The sequence below is a fragment of the Xenopus tropicalis genome, chromosome 6 (genome assembly GCF_000004195.4).
Source record: "Xenopus tropicalis strain Nigerian chromosome 6, UCB_Xtro_10.0, whole genome shotgun sequence".
NCBI classification, from domain to species: domain Eukaryota; kingdom Metazoa; phylum Chordata; class Amphibia; order Anura; family Pipidae; genus Xenopus; species Xenopus tropicalis.
This window is the reverse complement of record NC_030682.2, coordinates 128,458,911-128,472,052: the sequence shown is the minus strand read 5'-3', so window position 1 is coordinate 128,472,052 and position 13,142 is coordinate 128,458,911. Positions and strand designations below refer to the sequence as shown.

At 39.8% G+C, this 13,142-nt stretch overlaps 1 protein-coding gene across 2 annotated transcripts in view; it reads left to right on the top strand.

Annotated features, from left to right (window-relative positions):
* The window catches only part of vps13b (vacuolar protein sorting 13 homolog B), a 508,026-nt gene that overhangs the window by 409,635 nt on the left and 85,249 nt on the right, over positions 1-13,142 (top strand). For both annotated transcript variants that reach the window (XM_002934409.5, XM_012965216.3), the window contains exons 37-39: positions 6,677-6,879; positions 8,746-8,956; positions 11,821-12,005. In XM_002934409.5, the coding sequence (XP_002934455.3) occupies positions 6,677-6,879; positions 8,746-8,956; positions 11,821-12,005 (599 nt within the window). The remainder of the gene's footprint in view (positions 1-6,676; positions 6,880-8,745; positions 8,957-11,820; positions 12,006-13,142) is intronic.

Below are 13,142 nucleotides of genomic sequence, written 5' to 3'. Positions count from 1 at the left end.
GAAATGAGGTGTAAGTACAACACTTTGGCCAAGATATGTAAGTTTACGTGCCACATCAAGGCCCCTCACTGTACGCGAGTCCTACACTGCCTGTTAACATTTTAAGTCTGTAGTGTTTAAAATCAAGTCCCCCAGCAAACAGTGTGACTGAGTAGTAAGACCATATTGCACTTACCCTTATCTCAGGAGCTCTAGTGAGCAAGCAAGGAGCTTTTAAGCCCCAGCTAATTTATCCTATACTTATAAGTACTTCCTTATTCTAAAGGCTGAATTGCAGCTAGAAGCAATATTTGGCTAAAATTTGTACATGAAAACCAAGAAGAAATCACCAGCTGTTGGTCTAACCCATGCTGAGGCTAGACCAGCTGCTAGAAGCGATAAAAAGCCATTATTTTACACAAAAAGGACTCAATTTGCCTTACATATTTTGCTTAATTTTGGCCAAAGTGTGGTACTAACACCTCATTTTTTAAAAAAAATTTTTAAAGACAAACTGAGCATTGGCAATCTTTCTCCTTCCTTTTTTGTAACACAAACTAAAGGAATACAAAGCCATGTAAAATAATTTTCCTTTATTTGGACATGGCAAATCATTATCATCATCTGGTAAGCACATAAATGGCAAAACTCTGAGCTCTACTGGTAGGTATAAAGTGTCTTAAGGAGGGCAGTGCATGAGCGGTGGGAACCAATGTACTGCCTAGAAAAAGAGCACTGCAGCACATTAACCACTTTTTTAATTCTCTAGCCCAGTGATCCCCAACCAGTGGCTCAGGGGCAACATGTTGCTCCCCAACCCCTTTGATGTTGCTCTCAGTGCCCCCAAACCAGGGAGTTATTTTTGAATTCCTGACTTGGGGGCAAGTTTTGATTGAATAAAAACGAGATTTCCTACCAAATAAAGCCCCTGTAAGCTGATAGTGTGCATAGAGGCGCCTAATAGCCAATCTTAGCCCTTATTTGGCTCCTCCATGAACTTTTATGGTGCTTGTGTTGCTCTCCAAGTCTTTTTACATTTGACTGTGGCTCACGAGTAAGAAAGGTTGGGGATCCCTGCTCTAGCCCATTCAGGTTTTAGTGGGGAATTTTCTCCCTTTTAGAGCTCGACTTCTAGTTTAAGGAGAGACTCAATTAGCTATTTGTAGATAAAAAGCCAGTTAGTACTCAGGTACCACCGGCCTACAGAGCCCTAGGGGTAAGAGACTCATTTGTGGCTGAATATGCTGCATAAGCAGCTCAATAAATGACAGAATACATTCCAACAAAGGGGTTAATTTGCTGTTCTAAACACTGTGTCTCATATATTTGGCTTCCAATGACATATTTTATTAAAAAATGCAATTTGTGAGTTGTCTCTGTTTTGAGAGATTTCATTTATTGCTTTTAAATAATTCTGCCCTCCTGAGAGAGAATATAGTTAGGGAAGAGGCAAGTGTGTGCCAAACTATGCTTTTACGCCTAATAGAGCTGTTCTCATGTATCAAGGGCCACAAATCCTCACCAAATACTCATTATATCAGGTTTTGTTGGGCTGTAAACAGAGTACCCTGTATATACTCTCCAGCTGGCTTTAAAATACTGCTTATCTCATTTAGTATGGGAGTTCTTGACTTATTAAAAGTCTATAAGAATTACTGCCTCTCAGCACAGACGTTTGCCTGCGCTCTTACTATGTCTATCGTTTTGTGTCCTGGAATTTACAGTCTCTGTCATGTTACAAGGTTTTTCTTATTTTGTTTTGTCCTCCTAAAGCTTCTGAAAAGGAGAACAATTGTTATTTTATAGTTCCACTTGCACAAGTAGATTGTGTGATCAGAATACAGTTCATTTTAATGTGATGATGCTGGAGGGTTCATAGGATTATATGTGAAATGCCTCTATTCCTGTTGCACATGATACTGTCAGTGTTTGAAAAAAAATCATCATCTTTCATAGTTATTTTTTTTAATTGTACAGCAGTTAAGGGGTTGCTTTTACACTTACTAAGTCCCCTGTAATTAACTTAGTTAGTATAGCTAGAGAGGATAAGCTCTGTATAAACAACCCCTTTCACCCCTTTGTTACAATTGCTTTGGCTTACAGATAAGCAGTCCATTTTACAGGGGGAATATCTGTCCACTCATAATCTAATTATCCACCTCACCAGCAAGAATCATGGACTATTTATTTTCGCTTTCAGTTCTAGAAATAACCAAAACCATAAATATTTCCTGATTAAAACAGTAGGCAAATAGTATGTTTATCACAAGCCCTATTCATTGAATTCATGTTAAACAAGAGTATATACGGGCCCTTTATGTGAATCAGGTTGCCACAGGCCAAGGGGCCTGGGTATATAGGGATATGACTTTCATAATGACGACTATCATTTATAAATATGCAGTTTCTTTTCCAGTTTGTTAAGTCTTTAAGTTCTTTAATTGCCGCACTGGGATTTCTGGATATAGCCAGTGTTTGGAAATGGTGAGCTGCTCACAAGGTTTGTATTCATTTCCATTGTTTGTACATTCCTCCCATTTTCTGAGGACCAAATGGCATTTTAATGTTGTCAGTGCTGTATTGTTTAAAGAGAAGCAAGCAGCATCTAATTGGGTTCTGTAACCCCACACCCCCCAGGTCTTGGGGCATTTCTTCTATAAAAACACATTTTCCTATCACTATTGAGCCTTACAGTTCTCTCTTGTTACCAGGGCTACTGATGGGGTTCAGTCTGTTCCCCTTTGAAGAGCAGTGAATACAAGTTCCAATTGATGTTTTGATGTTCAGCGAATAATGAGTTGCGCCAGAATGTAGCGACTAACAGTTATAGCAATCGCTGCTATTCCATAAGTATAACATAGTATAGATACAGCACTAAATTACTTTTAGATTTGTTTATAACATTATTGCTTTGGCTTTTCAATGCTTTCACCAGGCCCAAACCGGGAACCTATGGGTTCTGGCAAATGCCAGAGGGGCTGCTGTAAGATGCCACAGACAGTCACTATTTATTAGGCTGTTTGGGCCTCTGTGTAATTGGAATGCTAGGGCCTAGTTTGAGTTTTACCCTACTGCCCATCTGTCTGGAATAGCATGGTATGGAATCTCAGGGGGGCAGTTGGGACAGATCATACTGTGATTCTATTGGACTGCAGCTGGTATGTGCAGACTGAGAGTTGCATCTGCTGATGCCCCATTTTGTTGGGTGATTAAGTCATTGTTAATGAGAAAGGAAGAGAAGCCACAATTCTACCACATTTCTGCTGAGATCCGCTGCCTGCCTGAACATATAAAACAATGCAGTTTGACCATCCACCTCACCCACCCCCCTCCATTCTGGCACCCATCCAATCACCACCTGTTTCCTAATCCCACCCCCTTTGTCTGCTAAGGGCCCTTTGCGCTGCAGTTATTCTTATTTCGTAAGGGTAGCACTGACTTTGCATTGTGATAACTTTCCCATGAGTACATCTATAGTAGTGCACTGGACAAATAGCTTCATCTGGTACATGTACCTTTGTACTCGGCACTGTTTTACTCATTGTCCAGATGCAGGTGTGACCATAAATACTAAATGGCTTACTGAATAAATCACCAGTATTAAAACTGACCGTGCCGTGGATGGTTTCCAGCAATGAAGAGTACATTCCACCCCCAGAAAGTAACTATGAGCATTAAAAAGTGTAATAAAATAGGAGCCAGAAAACTATTGTTATTTATTATATAGCACACATTGCATGCAGGGATTTCCAGTAGGCTGGGGCAGCAGTATGTGAAACTGAAGGAGGAAAGAAAAATGATGGAAAAAGATAGATGAAATAAAAATACATTAGAAAAATAGCTTTTCTTCTAGTTGTACAACCATGTGACTTGTAGAATATAACAGCAGCTTCAGTGTAGCACGGTGGTTCCCAAACTGGGGAAACTTGGTGCAGCGGCAGGGGGCAAAGTCTGGAGATAAGCTGAGAATTGAGGAGGATGGCCAATTTGGCCAATTGCTCTCCTAGATACATCTGAAAGCCCAACTTGAAGGTTAGTTAAGATGAGATTTGAGGGCAATATTTCCTAATTGAGAAAGACTCATACACTAATATCCTATATTTGTACTTTTTTCATAAGCTAAATTCTAGACCTTCAAGGGCGGCCCTGGCCAAAGGGGAAGATTAAACTGTAAAAGTATGACATCCACTGATCTAGCAGAACCTGGGCAATGAAGGAAAGGGGGATTTAGATTAAATGTGTGGGGTTTGCATTGGAGAGTTGGTACTGTTTAGCTATTGTACGTGTAGATAGCTGGTTAGATGTAATGTCTATGGTGCACACTTGCTTACATGTAGGTGAAGTACTGGCATTTGCAGTCTAGTCTGGCTTACGGCACCCTGCGTTCACCTTACCAGTTCATTGGTTGACTTTTGATGTGCCAAGCTGATTATCTTGGGGACCCCTCCATACCCAGATGAGCATGCAAAGCAGTTGGAAATTGACCACATTGCCCCAAAACGCTGTGTGTGTTGGCATTGGCAGCCTAAGAGGCACAAGGGTAAATCGTTATTTGTAGCTTTTGTATCTCTGTGATTAGCACAGGTGGAAAGGGGTACAGGCATCAGATCTTTTGTCTTGATTTGATTTTCTAGCTGAGCTTCAGAAACTGGAAACATCTGCATGCTGTGCGTGGCCCTCAGGCCATTTTCTCCCTCTATTATTCCTAGCTATTTAGTTTCATATGGTGAGCGAGCGGGAAGATTTTGTAGAGCTCCATGCAATTCAATATATGATGCTTTAAAGTTCAGCGAGGATCAGGGGAATCATAAGAACATCCAAAAAAAAGTATAGCAGCCAGTTACGGGTAGTGTTTCTGTAGCACCGCTTTGTGCCGTTGGTATCTGCTTCCAATATCATTTTGATTTGATTCCATCTGCTGTATATCAGCTGGTCTTAAAATTTCACATCACCTCGTATTTGGCGCGTGACAGTTAGGCACATCACAGCTAATGTGGCCTAAATAAATGAAAGGGATATTGTACATTACTGCAGTATGGCTCTAAGGGGTGGGGTCAAAGACATTATGGAAGTGCAGACCTATGGCAACTAAACGAAGGCAGAATTGTAGTTGGTTATGTTTTAATGGTAGGTCTATGACAACTTTATCTATGTATATACGGGCTATAAACTATTCACTAACGAGGCTTTCCTTGAGATTAGAAAAAGGGGACCTCATTTACAAAGTGCAGGGTGCAAACTGGGAAAAAAGGACTATGAACTATGGACACAACTCTTTGTGCTCCAGAATGGACCTGCACTCCACCCATGAATACAGCACTATTTTAATTCACCATGGGGTGCAGAGCACAGTAATGCCCCCAGATGCAAGTGCTGGATACATAAAAATATGGGGGGGGGAGTTATTTTGCACCTCTTAGTGCTTTAGCACTTGGATCTGGAACATTTTTAAGTGACCAACAGGAAATGATAACAGCAACATTGCAGAATACTTTCTGAAGTGGTAGTACTGTCAGATACAGTAGATTCATTCAGTAAAGGTACAGTTAAAGGACATGTAAACCCTACATATTGCTACCATATATATAAGTTGGGTACATTTCCCCACACCACATCATCTGTACTGCATTTATCCCCACTGTTTCCCAGCACTATCACATTTTCCTTAAACAAATAGCAACTTTTACCCGGCTGCCATTTTCCATTTCACACATCTAGACCTTTAGGGCTGTGTCACACAGTCGGCGCGTGACAAATCTTCCTTGTAACGGGCAACTAATCTCCCCGAAATGCCATCCCACTGGCTAGAATGTAAATCGCCGGTGGGATGGCATATGCAGCGGCGCGATTTGCTGAAGTCGCCGAAGTTTCCTCTCAAGGCAACTTTGGCAAATCACACCGCCGCGTATGCCATCCCACCTGCAATTTATATTCTAGCCAGTGGGATGTGTCACAGCCCTTAGATCTGCAAGCAACACATGTGGGCTGTAAAGTTCATGCAATCAAGAATGCAGGCTTACACAGGCAGAACTTACTTTGATAAAAAGTCCTGCTTGGACCAAGCACTGTAATGGTTAAGCTGAGCTCAGGAGAAAAAATATGTTTCTCCAGCAGAGTGCACAGCAAGAGCACCAGCAGTGCCATCTCTTCACTGGCTGCTAGACTGGAGGGTGTGTTTGATAACCTGTGCTGAGAAGAGCTGAGCATGCTCAGTAAGCTAAGAGCCAAAGTCAATTCCTAAGGGAAGGGGCCGAGTGGGTTACAGGAGGAGAAGGAAATCTAAGTGATTAAGGGGATGTTGCCTCCTTACTATTGACCTTTGAACAGGTGGAGTGGCAGGTATTAAAAGATTTCAAAAAGGCTGATCACTAAATATATAGTACAAGTTGATCCAGGGACTGGTCTGATTGATATTGGATTTAAGTGGACATACATGTTTGGGCAGTTTGGCCAACTTTGAACTTACTGCCTGACCTATGGCTGCATAATCCTGCATGTTCCAAAAAACTGCTGCATGCTGTAAATCAAACTGTATATCGTACTTTTGCGACAACATGATTTATTGGTCAGAATACTGGAAGAAAGGAAGAATTTTTGAGCTGAATTTCTTATCCAAGTTTACTGGAATCTCTGTCACTATTCAGAGAAGCTTCAACTTGGAAATTAATAATTGTACATTTATTTTCTTTTTCTACAGAAACAGTCACAAGTGCTTTATTTCATCTGGACATTAATGACTTCATTATCCAAACAAGCCTGAATGACAGAAACCGGAATTTTATTGGTCCAGTTTCCGGATCAGTTAATGTGGAAGCCAATTGGTGCAAGCACAGTGGAAACCCTGGCTCCCCTCATACAATCCCTAAGATACTAGTGGATGTGAGAGGTGGAGTGATGCAGGTGAGTGTATCAAAGGCCAAGAGGAGAGCAATATATATGAAAAATAATTTCTATTCTTTTTACTTTGCTTACTTTTTTTTTTGTTTGCTGTTCACCTTAATATGGACTTTTGGATTAAAGGAGAAGGAAAGTCATTTTGGCATTTTACTGCCAATAGATTTGCCACATTAGTGCCACCTAGAACGCTAAATTTATTCAGTTTTACTATACCTGAGTAAAAAGCCCTAGAAGCTTCCTCCGTTTGTGTAAGAGTGCAGCTGCCATTTTAGCTTGGTCTTCCTAGCTTACTGCTACAGCTCTAGATCACATTACACATTCCTAAGGGAGGGGTTATGAATTCTTAAGGGAGGGAGGAGCAGGAGAGAGCTGCGCAGACTCTGGCCCGGGGAATGAAGGATTTTTCTGAGAGAGGAAGTCAGATACCCTAAGAACATGTTTACGAAAAAGGAGACAAAAAATCCTGTGTTTCTTAGACCTTTCTTACATAGACCTTTCTGATAAAGCTTACTTAGTTTTTACCTTTCCTTCTCCTTTAAACTAACTGGGCCTTATTCACTAACAATAAGCATAGAGCTAGGTGCTTATTGTCAGTGAACTTTTTAATCTAACTGTCCAAATGTAAGATTGATTGGGCGCAACATTTTTAAACAGAGCTTACATAACCCCCCACCGCCTGGCTAAAATTTACAAAATGTGTCTGACCAATGCCCCAATTGCAGAAGCGATGTTGGTACTCTGTTTCATGTTTTCTGGTCCTGCCCAGTGATACAGAGATTCTGGGGCGAGGTTCTACAGTTCCTTAATGAGAAGCTTGTCTTCCCAAACATACGCTCCCCTGAATTCTGCTTGCTAGGACTAACTGGTGACCTGCACATCCATCCATATTCTAGACTGTGCTATTTGCAGCTGCTTTACTACGCTAAGAAATCCATTCTAATGCACTGGAAGTCCCTAGATCCTCCTCCTCTCCAATTTTGGCGGAAATTGGTGGATGATTCCCTTCCCAGTCAGAAACTGACTTATCTAGCTAGAGGGTGCCCGGAGAAATTTAATGCTGTATGGGGCATGTGGCTGGACCTATAAATTTGGTGAATATGGAGGAATATTAGCCCTGTGCAGCCAGAACCGGTACCTTAGCCTCACTCCCCTCCTTTTTCTGCTTTCCTTTCCTCTCTTTTCTACTCTGTTTTTTCTCTTGTTCAAATGTTTATAAGTATAAATATGCAAAATAAAATCTTAAAAAAAAAAAAAAAAAAAAAAAAAAATTTTTTGATTGATTGGGCGCATAACACAACATTTTGCACCCTTTCCTCAGTGCAACAAAACAGCTGCCAAATCTGTATTGCTCTGAAAAAAATGCATAATCAACATTAACAGGCCCTCCATTTGCATGCTATTCTGTCGGAGTAAGAGAAATCTTGGTTTAATAGGTGGTTACAGGCATATACAGGGCCCATACCTCTCTGCAGTGCACTTTCCTTCCTTTTCTTCATCCACTGTGGTCATAATAGCATGGCATGGCATTACCTATAGTGAGAATATTCCCATGTATCCTGGAGTGAAAAGCTTATTTTGTGTGTATTTGTTCATTATTTCTGTTTTGCTGCCTCTTAAAATGAAATTGTTTCTATGTGGCGCCACACAGTTGTGCTGATTTTAACAATAACGTCCCTATATTATGAAGATTGCTCAGAGGATCTAATAATTCTTATGTTTTTAACATTTCTCATGAACTATAAATGAGATATTGCCAAATAAAATAGATAACGAACTTGAATGAGTGGTTTTTGGATAAGGCGCAGATTTTACTGTCTCTGCAGCAGTCTTTTATACCTTTGTATTCCTAATCATTTCCCCCATTTCTAGGTTTTCTGGGGTCAAGAGAACCTGAACTGTTTAACTCTTTTGAATGAGCTTTTCCATGAATACCTGAAGAAAGATTCCAGATGTACAGCCATGAGTAATAACCCCCCTTTGCCTTCAGTCTCCCCTGCTGTTGGTAGACCTCAGACCTCAAAGACAGAACACAGTACTGATGACTTGAGGACTGGCTTTTTTCAGTATATACAGGACACAGGTAAGATTAACTGAACTTTCAAAAGTGCACATCATTGGTACATGTGGGGGATATTGTATCCCCTTAGGAAAATGAGACATTTATGACTACTTTAAGGCACAAAGCCTTGGACGATAGTTTATATAGAAAGTATGGTTCTCTAAAGGTAACTGCTAATATCCTGATATTTTTATACAAGTCATGACAGACAGTAGCAACTTTAATATAATGATATTTTAGAATAGGTGGGGAGGGGGTCTTTAAGTTCTTATATGATATCCCAAGCCCACAAGCTGTATCACTTGTATTACTGCAGTTTAGTTTCCCACGTTCCTCTGCACCACCGTTACCCTCTGTAACTTGTTCATCTCACTGCTATATGCCCTTCTTTTATGTTGGTGAACATCTTCTTAATTGGCTGCACCCGTGTTATATTATAAATAGGTTTAACTTTCTACACATTGAATAAAAACTAGTAATATTTCATTACACCATTTGCTGTGGGATTCTTGTAACAGCCCTATAGATTCATTGTTAATGTATGATGATTCTTCATCTAAATTATACAGTCCCCAATCAGATTCTTTTGATTAGGAGGTGTATCTGTTATTTTCTTTTATCAGAAAGCCAAATAAATGAACCCCTATTAAGTTGTAAAAAGTAAAACAGCATAATAAAACTATTGTCCAATCAGTGTTTCTGTGTTTAATCTCAGTTTTTATGCCTTCTATTCAGGTGCTTGTAAAGCTAATGGCAAAATGGGTGCTTTCAGGTGCCCTTATAACTTTGTTTTTTAAGTAACGCACAAATACACCTCCATTTCCTTGCACAGCAGTCTTCAAATACTTATCAGCCAATAGCATGAAAAATTAAGTGCTCTGAGCACTCATAAGTGCTATTACCCTAAAGTTGACCATATATGCCTGGGTTTGGTTCGGTGGTTTGATAGTTTTGATTTTGCCAATACTGTCGGACTTTCTGGGCATGCATGTCCAATTGGGGGATGTTCAGACCAATTATCTTTCAGATATTCCATTGGCCAACTGAAATGAAGTAAAGAGAAGCTACATCTCTATGATGTCGTGAGGTCATACATTTGTGTGGTATCCATCTGTTTGACACCTTATCTCTGCTTCTAGATTCTGTCTTGTCTTAGACCTTTGCCACATGATGGAGAGGTGATTTCCTGTGGCCCACAACACACCCTGACCCCTGTGATTTTTTCATTTTGGGCAATAAACAAAGATAAAAGTATTATCATGGTTTTCCCTTTCCCATTTCCCTATCTTTACTAGTACATGAGGAACTGGACAAGCCAGGAGACCCAAACCACATCCTCAAATAATTGTAACATGTATATAAATTTTACCAGTCTGTAACTATTATTCCAGATGTTCAGCAATAGTAGTAGATCCAGTAAAGTGACATTCAGACTAATTAACTGGGCAATATATTTAATGCTGCCAATCGTATTTTAGTACAGGTATGGGAGCCCTTATCCGGAAACCCTTTATCCAGAAAGCTCCGAATTACGGAAAGCCTGTCTCCCATAGACTCCATTTTAATCAAATAATTCAGAATTTTAAAACTGATTTCCTTTTTCTCTGTAATAATAAAACAGTACCTGTAATTGATCCCAACTAAGATATTAATAATCCTTATTGGGGGCAGAACAGCCCTATTGGGTTTAATGTTTAATTGATTTTTTAATGGACTTAAGGTATGGAGATCCAAATTATGGAAAGACCCCTAATCTGGAATACCATTGGTCCAGAGCATTCTGGATAACGGGTCCTATACCTGTACATGCATTGCCTGCCAGTAGCATATGGGCATCTTTGTTACAGATTAGTTACATTTTGCTTTACTTGTGGTATTTTCCATTGTAATCTCTTTGCAATAGGAAGCAATTCCTCTTCTATTATCTCTACTACTTTTTAAATAAAAGGTTCAGTAGTCAAATTGCCAAGCACAATGTCAGATTTAACATTATATACTATATGAGACATTCTTATGTAAGATAGAAGTTAAGTGTAGCCTTAAAGCACAGCCATTGTATAGTCTTGATTATACAGCATGCCATCATTCCCATTACCCCAGGCCTGCCTTTGATTGGTAGCCATTGGCTTGCAGTCTCAAAACTGTTTCTGTAACTCCCCTTTCTACCCGGGCTGGCAGGGCTGGATACAGGATAGTAAACTTGTTTAAACAGTGTTCCATCAGAAGGAGGAGAATTTAGGCCGCTTAGGGTATGATTCGTATCTCAGCGAGGAATATGTTAGGTTCACTTTAAAATGCCTTTGCTATCTGACACGTTATTTATTTTGCATGTGAAAATGCCAAATATTTTTAATTACACGTTATCTTTTTCCCAGTTATGTTTTCCAAATCCCAACTCTCATAAGCTCCACATTGTTCTGCAAACATAGATCATTACTCTAATCCATGATATCTGTTGACATGTTGTAGAACATTTGGGGAGCATTAACACATTTTTTAAGTAAAACCTCACAATATCTCTGTTCTTAATAATCTGCAAGAGTGCAGAACTACCAGGAACTGGAATTGGTAGACTCTTGCTGTCTTCCTTTCCATAATGAAGATATAATTTAAACACATGTTAAAATTTCCTTCTGCTTATGTTAAGCATCTGGAGGGCACCCATGCAGGCTGCCATTAAATGTGCAAAATCAAACTTTTCTCTCCTTTATGCCCATATAAATGAACTAAACAGCTATGCAAAGTAGGGGTAATGTCCCTCAGTCATCCCAGCCTTAAGCTCTATATAGAAACTTGTACTCTGTATTACACTGGCTGTTTATTATGCAACCTTCTCTTATTATTCCATTCTTTTACATACAGTTGTCTTTGCATTTATTTGGCAGATGCCCAGAGAGTGCCAAATGCCTATGAAGTTGTCTTCTATAATGAGACAGAAGATAACCCTGGCATGATGCTGTGGAGATATCCTGAACCCAGGGTACTGACTCTCGTAAGAATAACACCAGTTCCTTTCAACACAACTGAAGATCCTGATATCAGCACAGCTGACCTAGGAGATGTACTTCAGGTAAGTTACCTGCACCCTGATGGCACCCAGTTTTCTTGAACACCTTTCATAATAAATTGTAGTTGAGATAAGCCTAAAGATTTTGCCTTCTCAAGCTGTAGGTCTGGGGTCAGGAGCCTAAATTCATTATTCCATGTAATGAGTTGACCTTGCCCTGGTACCAATGCCATATCTAAGTATTTAATTTTACATAGTAACATAGTAAGTTATGTTGAAAAAAGACACGTCTATCAAGTTCAACCTTTTATGTATATGTATAACATGCTTAACTAATAGTTGATCCAGAGGAAGTAAAAAAACCCTATAAGACGACCTCTCCAATATTTCTTCCTGACCCCAAGATGGCAATCGGAGCAGTCCATGAATCAGCTTGTACTAAGAGCTAACTTTCATAACCCTGTATTTCCTCACATGTTATAAAGCCATGCAACCCCCTTCTTGAAGCTATATAATGTATCAGCCAGTACTGATTGGAGTACAGAATTCCACGACTTCACAGCTCTCACTGTAAAAAATTCTTTCCAAATATTTAGATGGAACCTTCTTTCTTCTAATTGGAATGGGTGCCCTTGTGTTTGAGCACTGGAGAGCATATTCTAGATGGGGCCTTACCAGCGCTCTGTAAAGGGGAAGAATAACCCCCTCCTCCCGTAAATCTATACCCCTTTTAATACAGCTCAGAACCTTGTTTGCCCTTGTTGATGTGTGTGTATATTTATTATTACTGTTATTGGGGTAACAAATCGGAAACTGACAATACAAACGTGTACAGCTGAATGCACTTTTTGTGCAATGTTATACTTTCATTACCGAGAGGCACCTTACAGTTACATTGTGCCCTTTGTAGTGTCGAGTCAAGATTTAGAAGGGGAGCTCTCTGCCAGACCTTACAAAGCCCTTCATCTGAGATGAGGAGGATTAATATGATGTTGGTTACGTGGGATAGCATTCCTTTAATCAGTAACAATTTCACCAATGATTTGTGCAAAGTAACAGAAAGGTCAAAGGGCAGCAGCTGGGTGTCAGCTAAACTGGTCGCATTTCGCACTAGGAAAGCTTGTGTATATACAAAAATCATTATGAAGTTATTCGGTCCAGATGAGAAACATGAATTGACTCTTTTTGAATGAATTCATA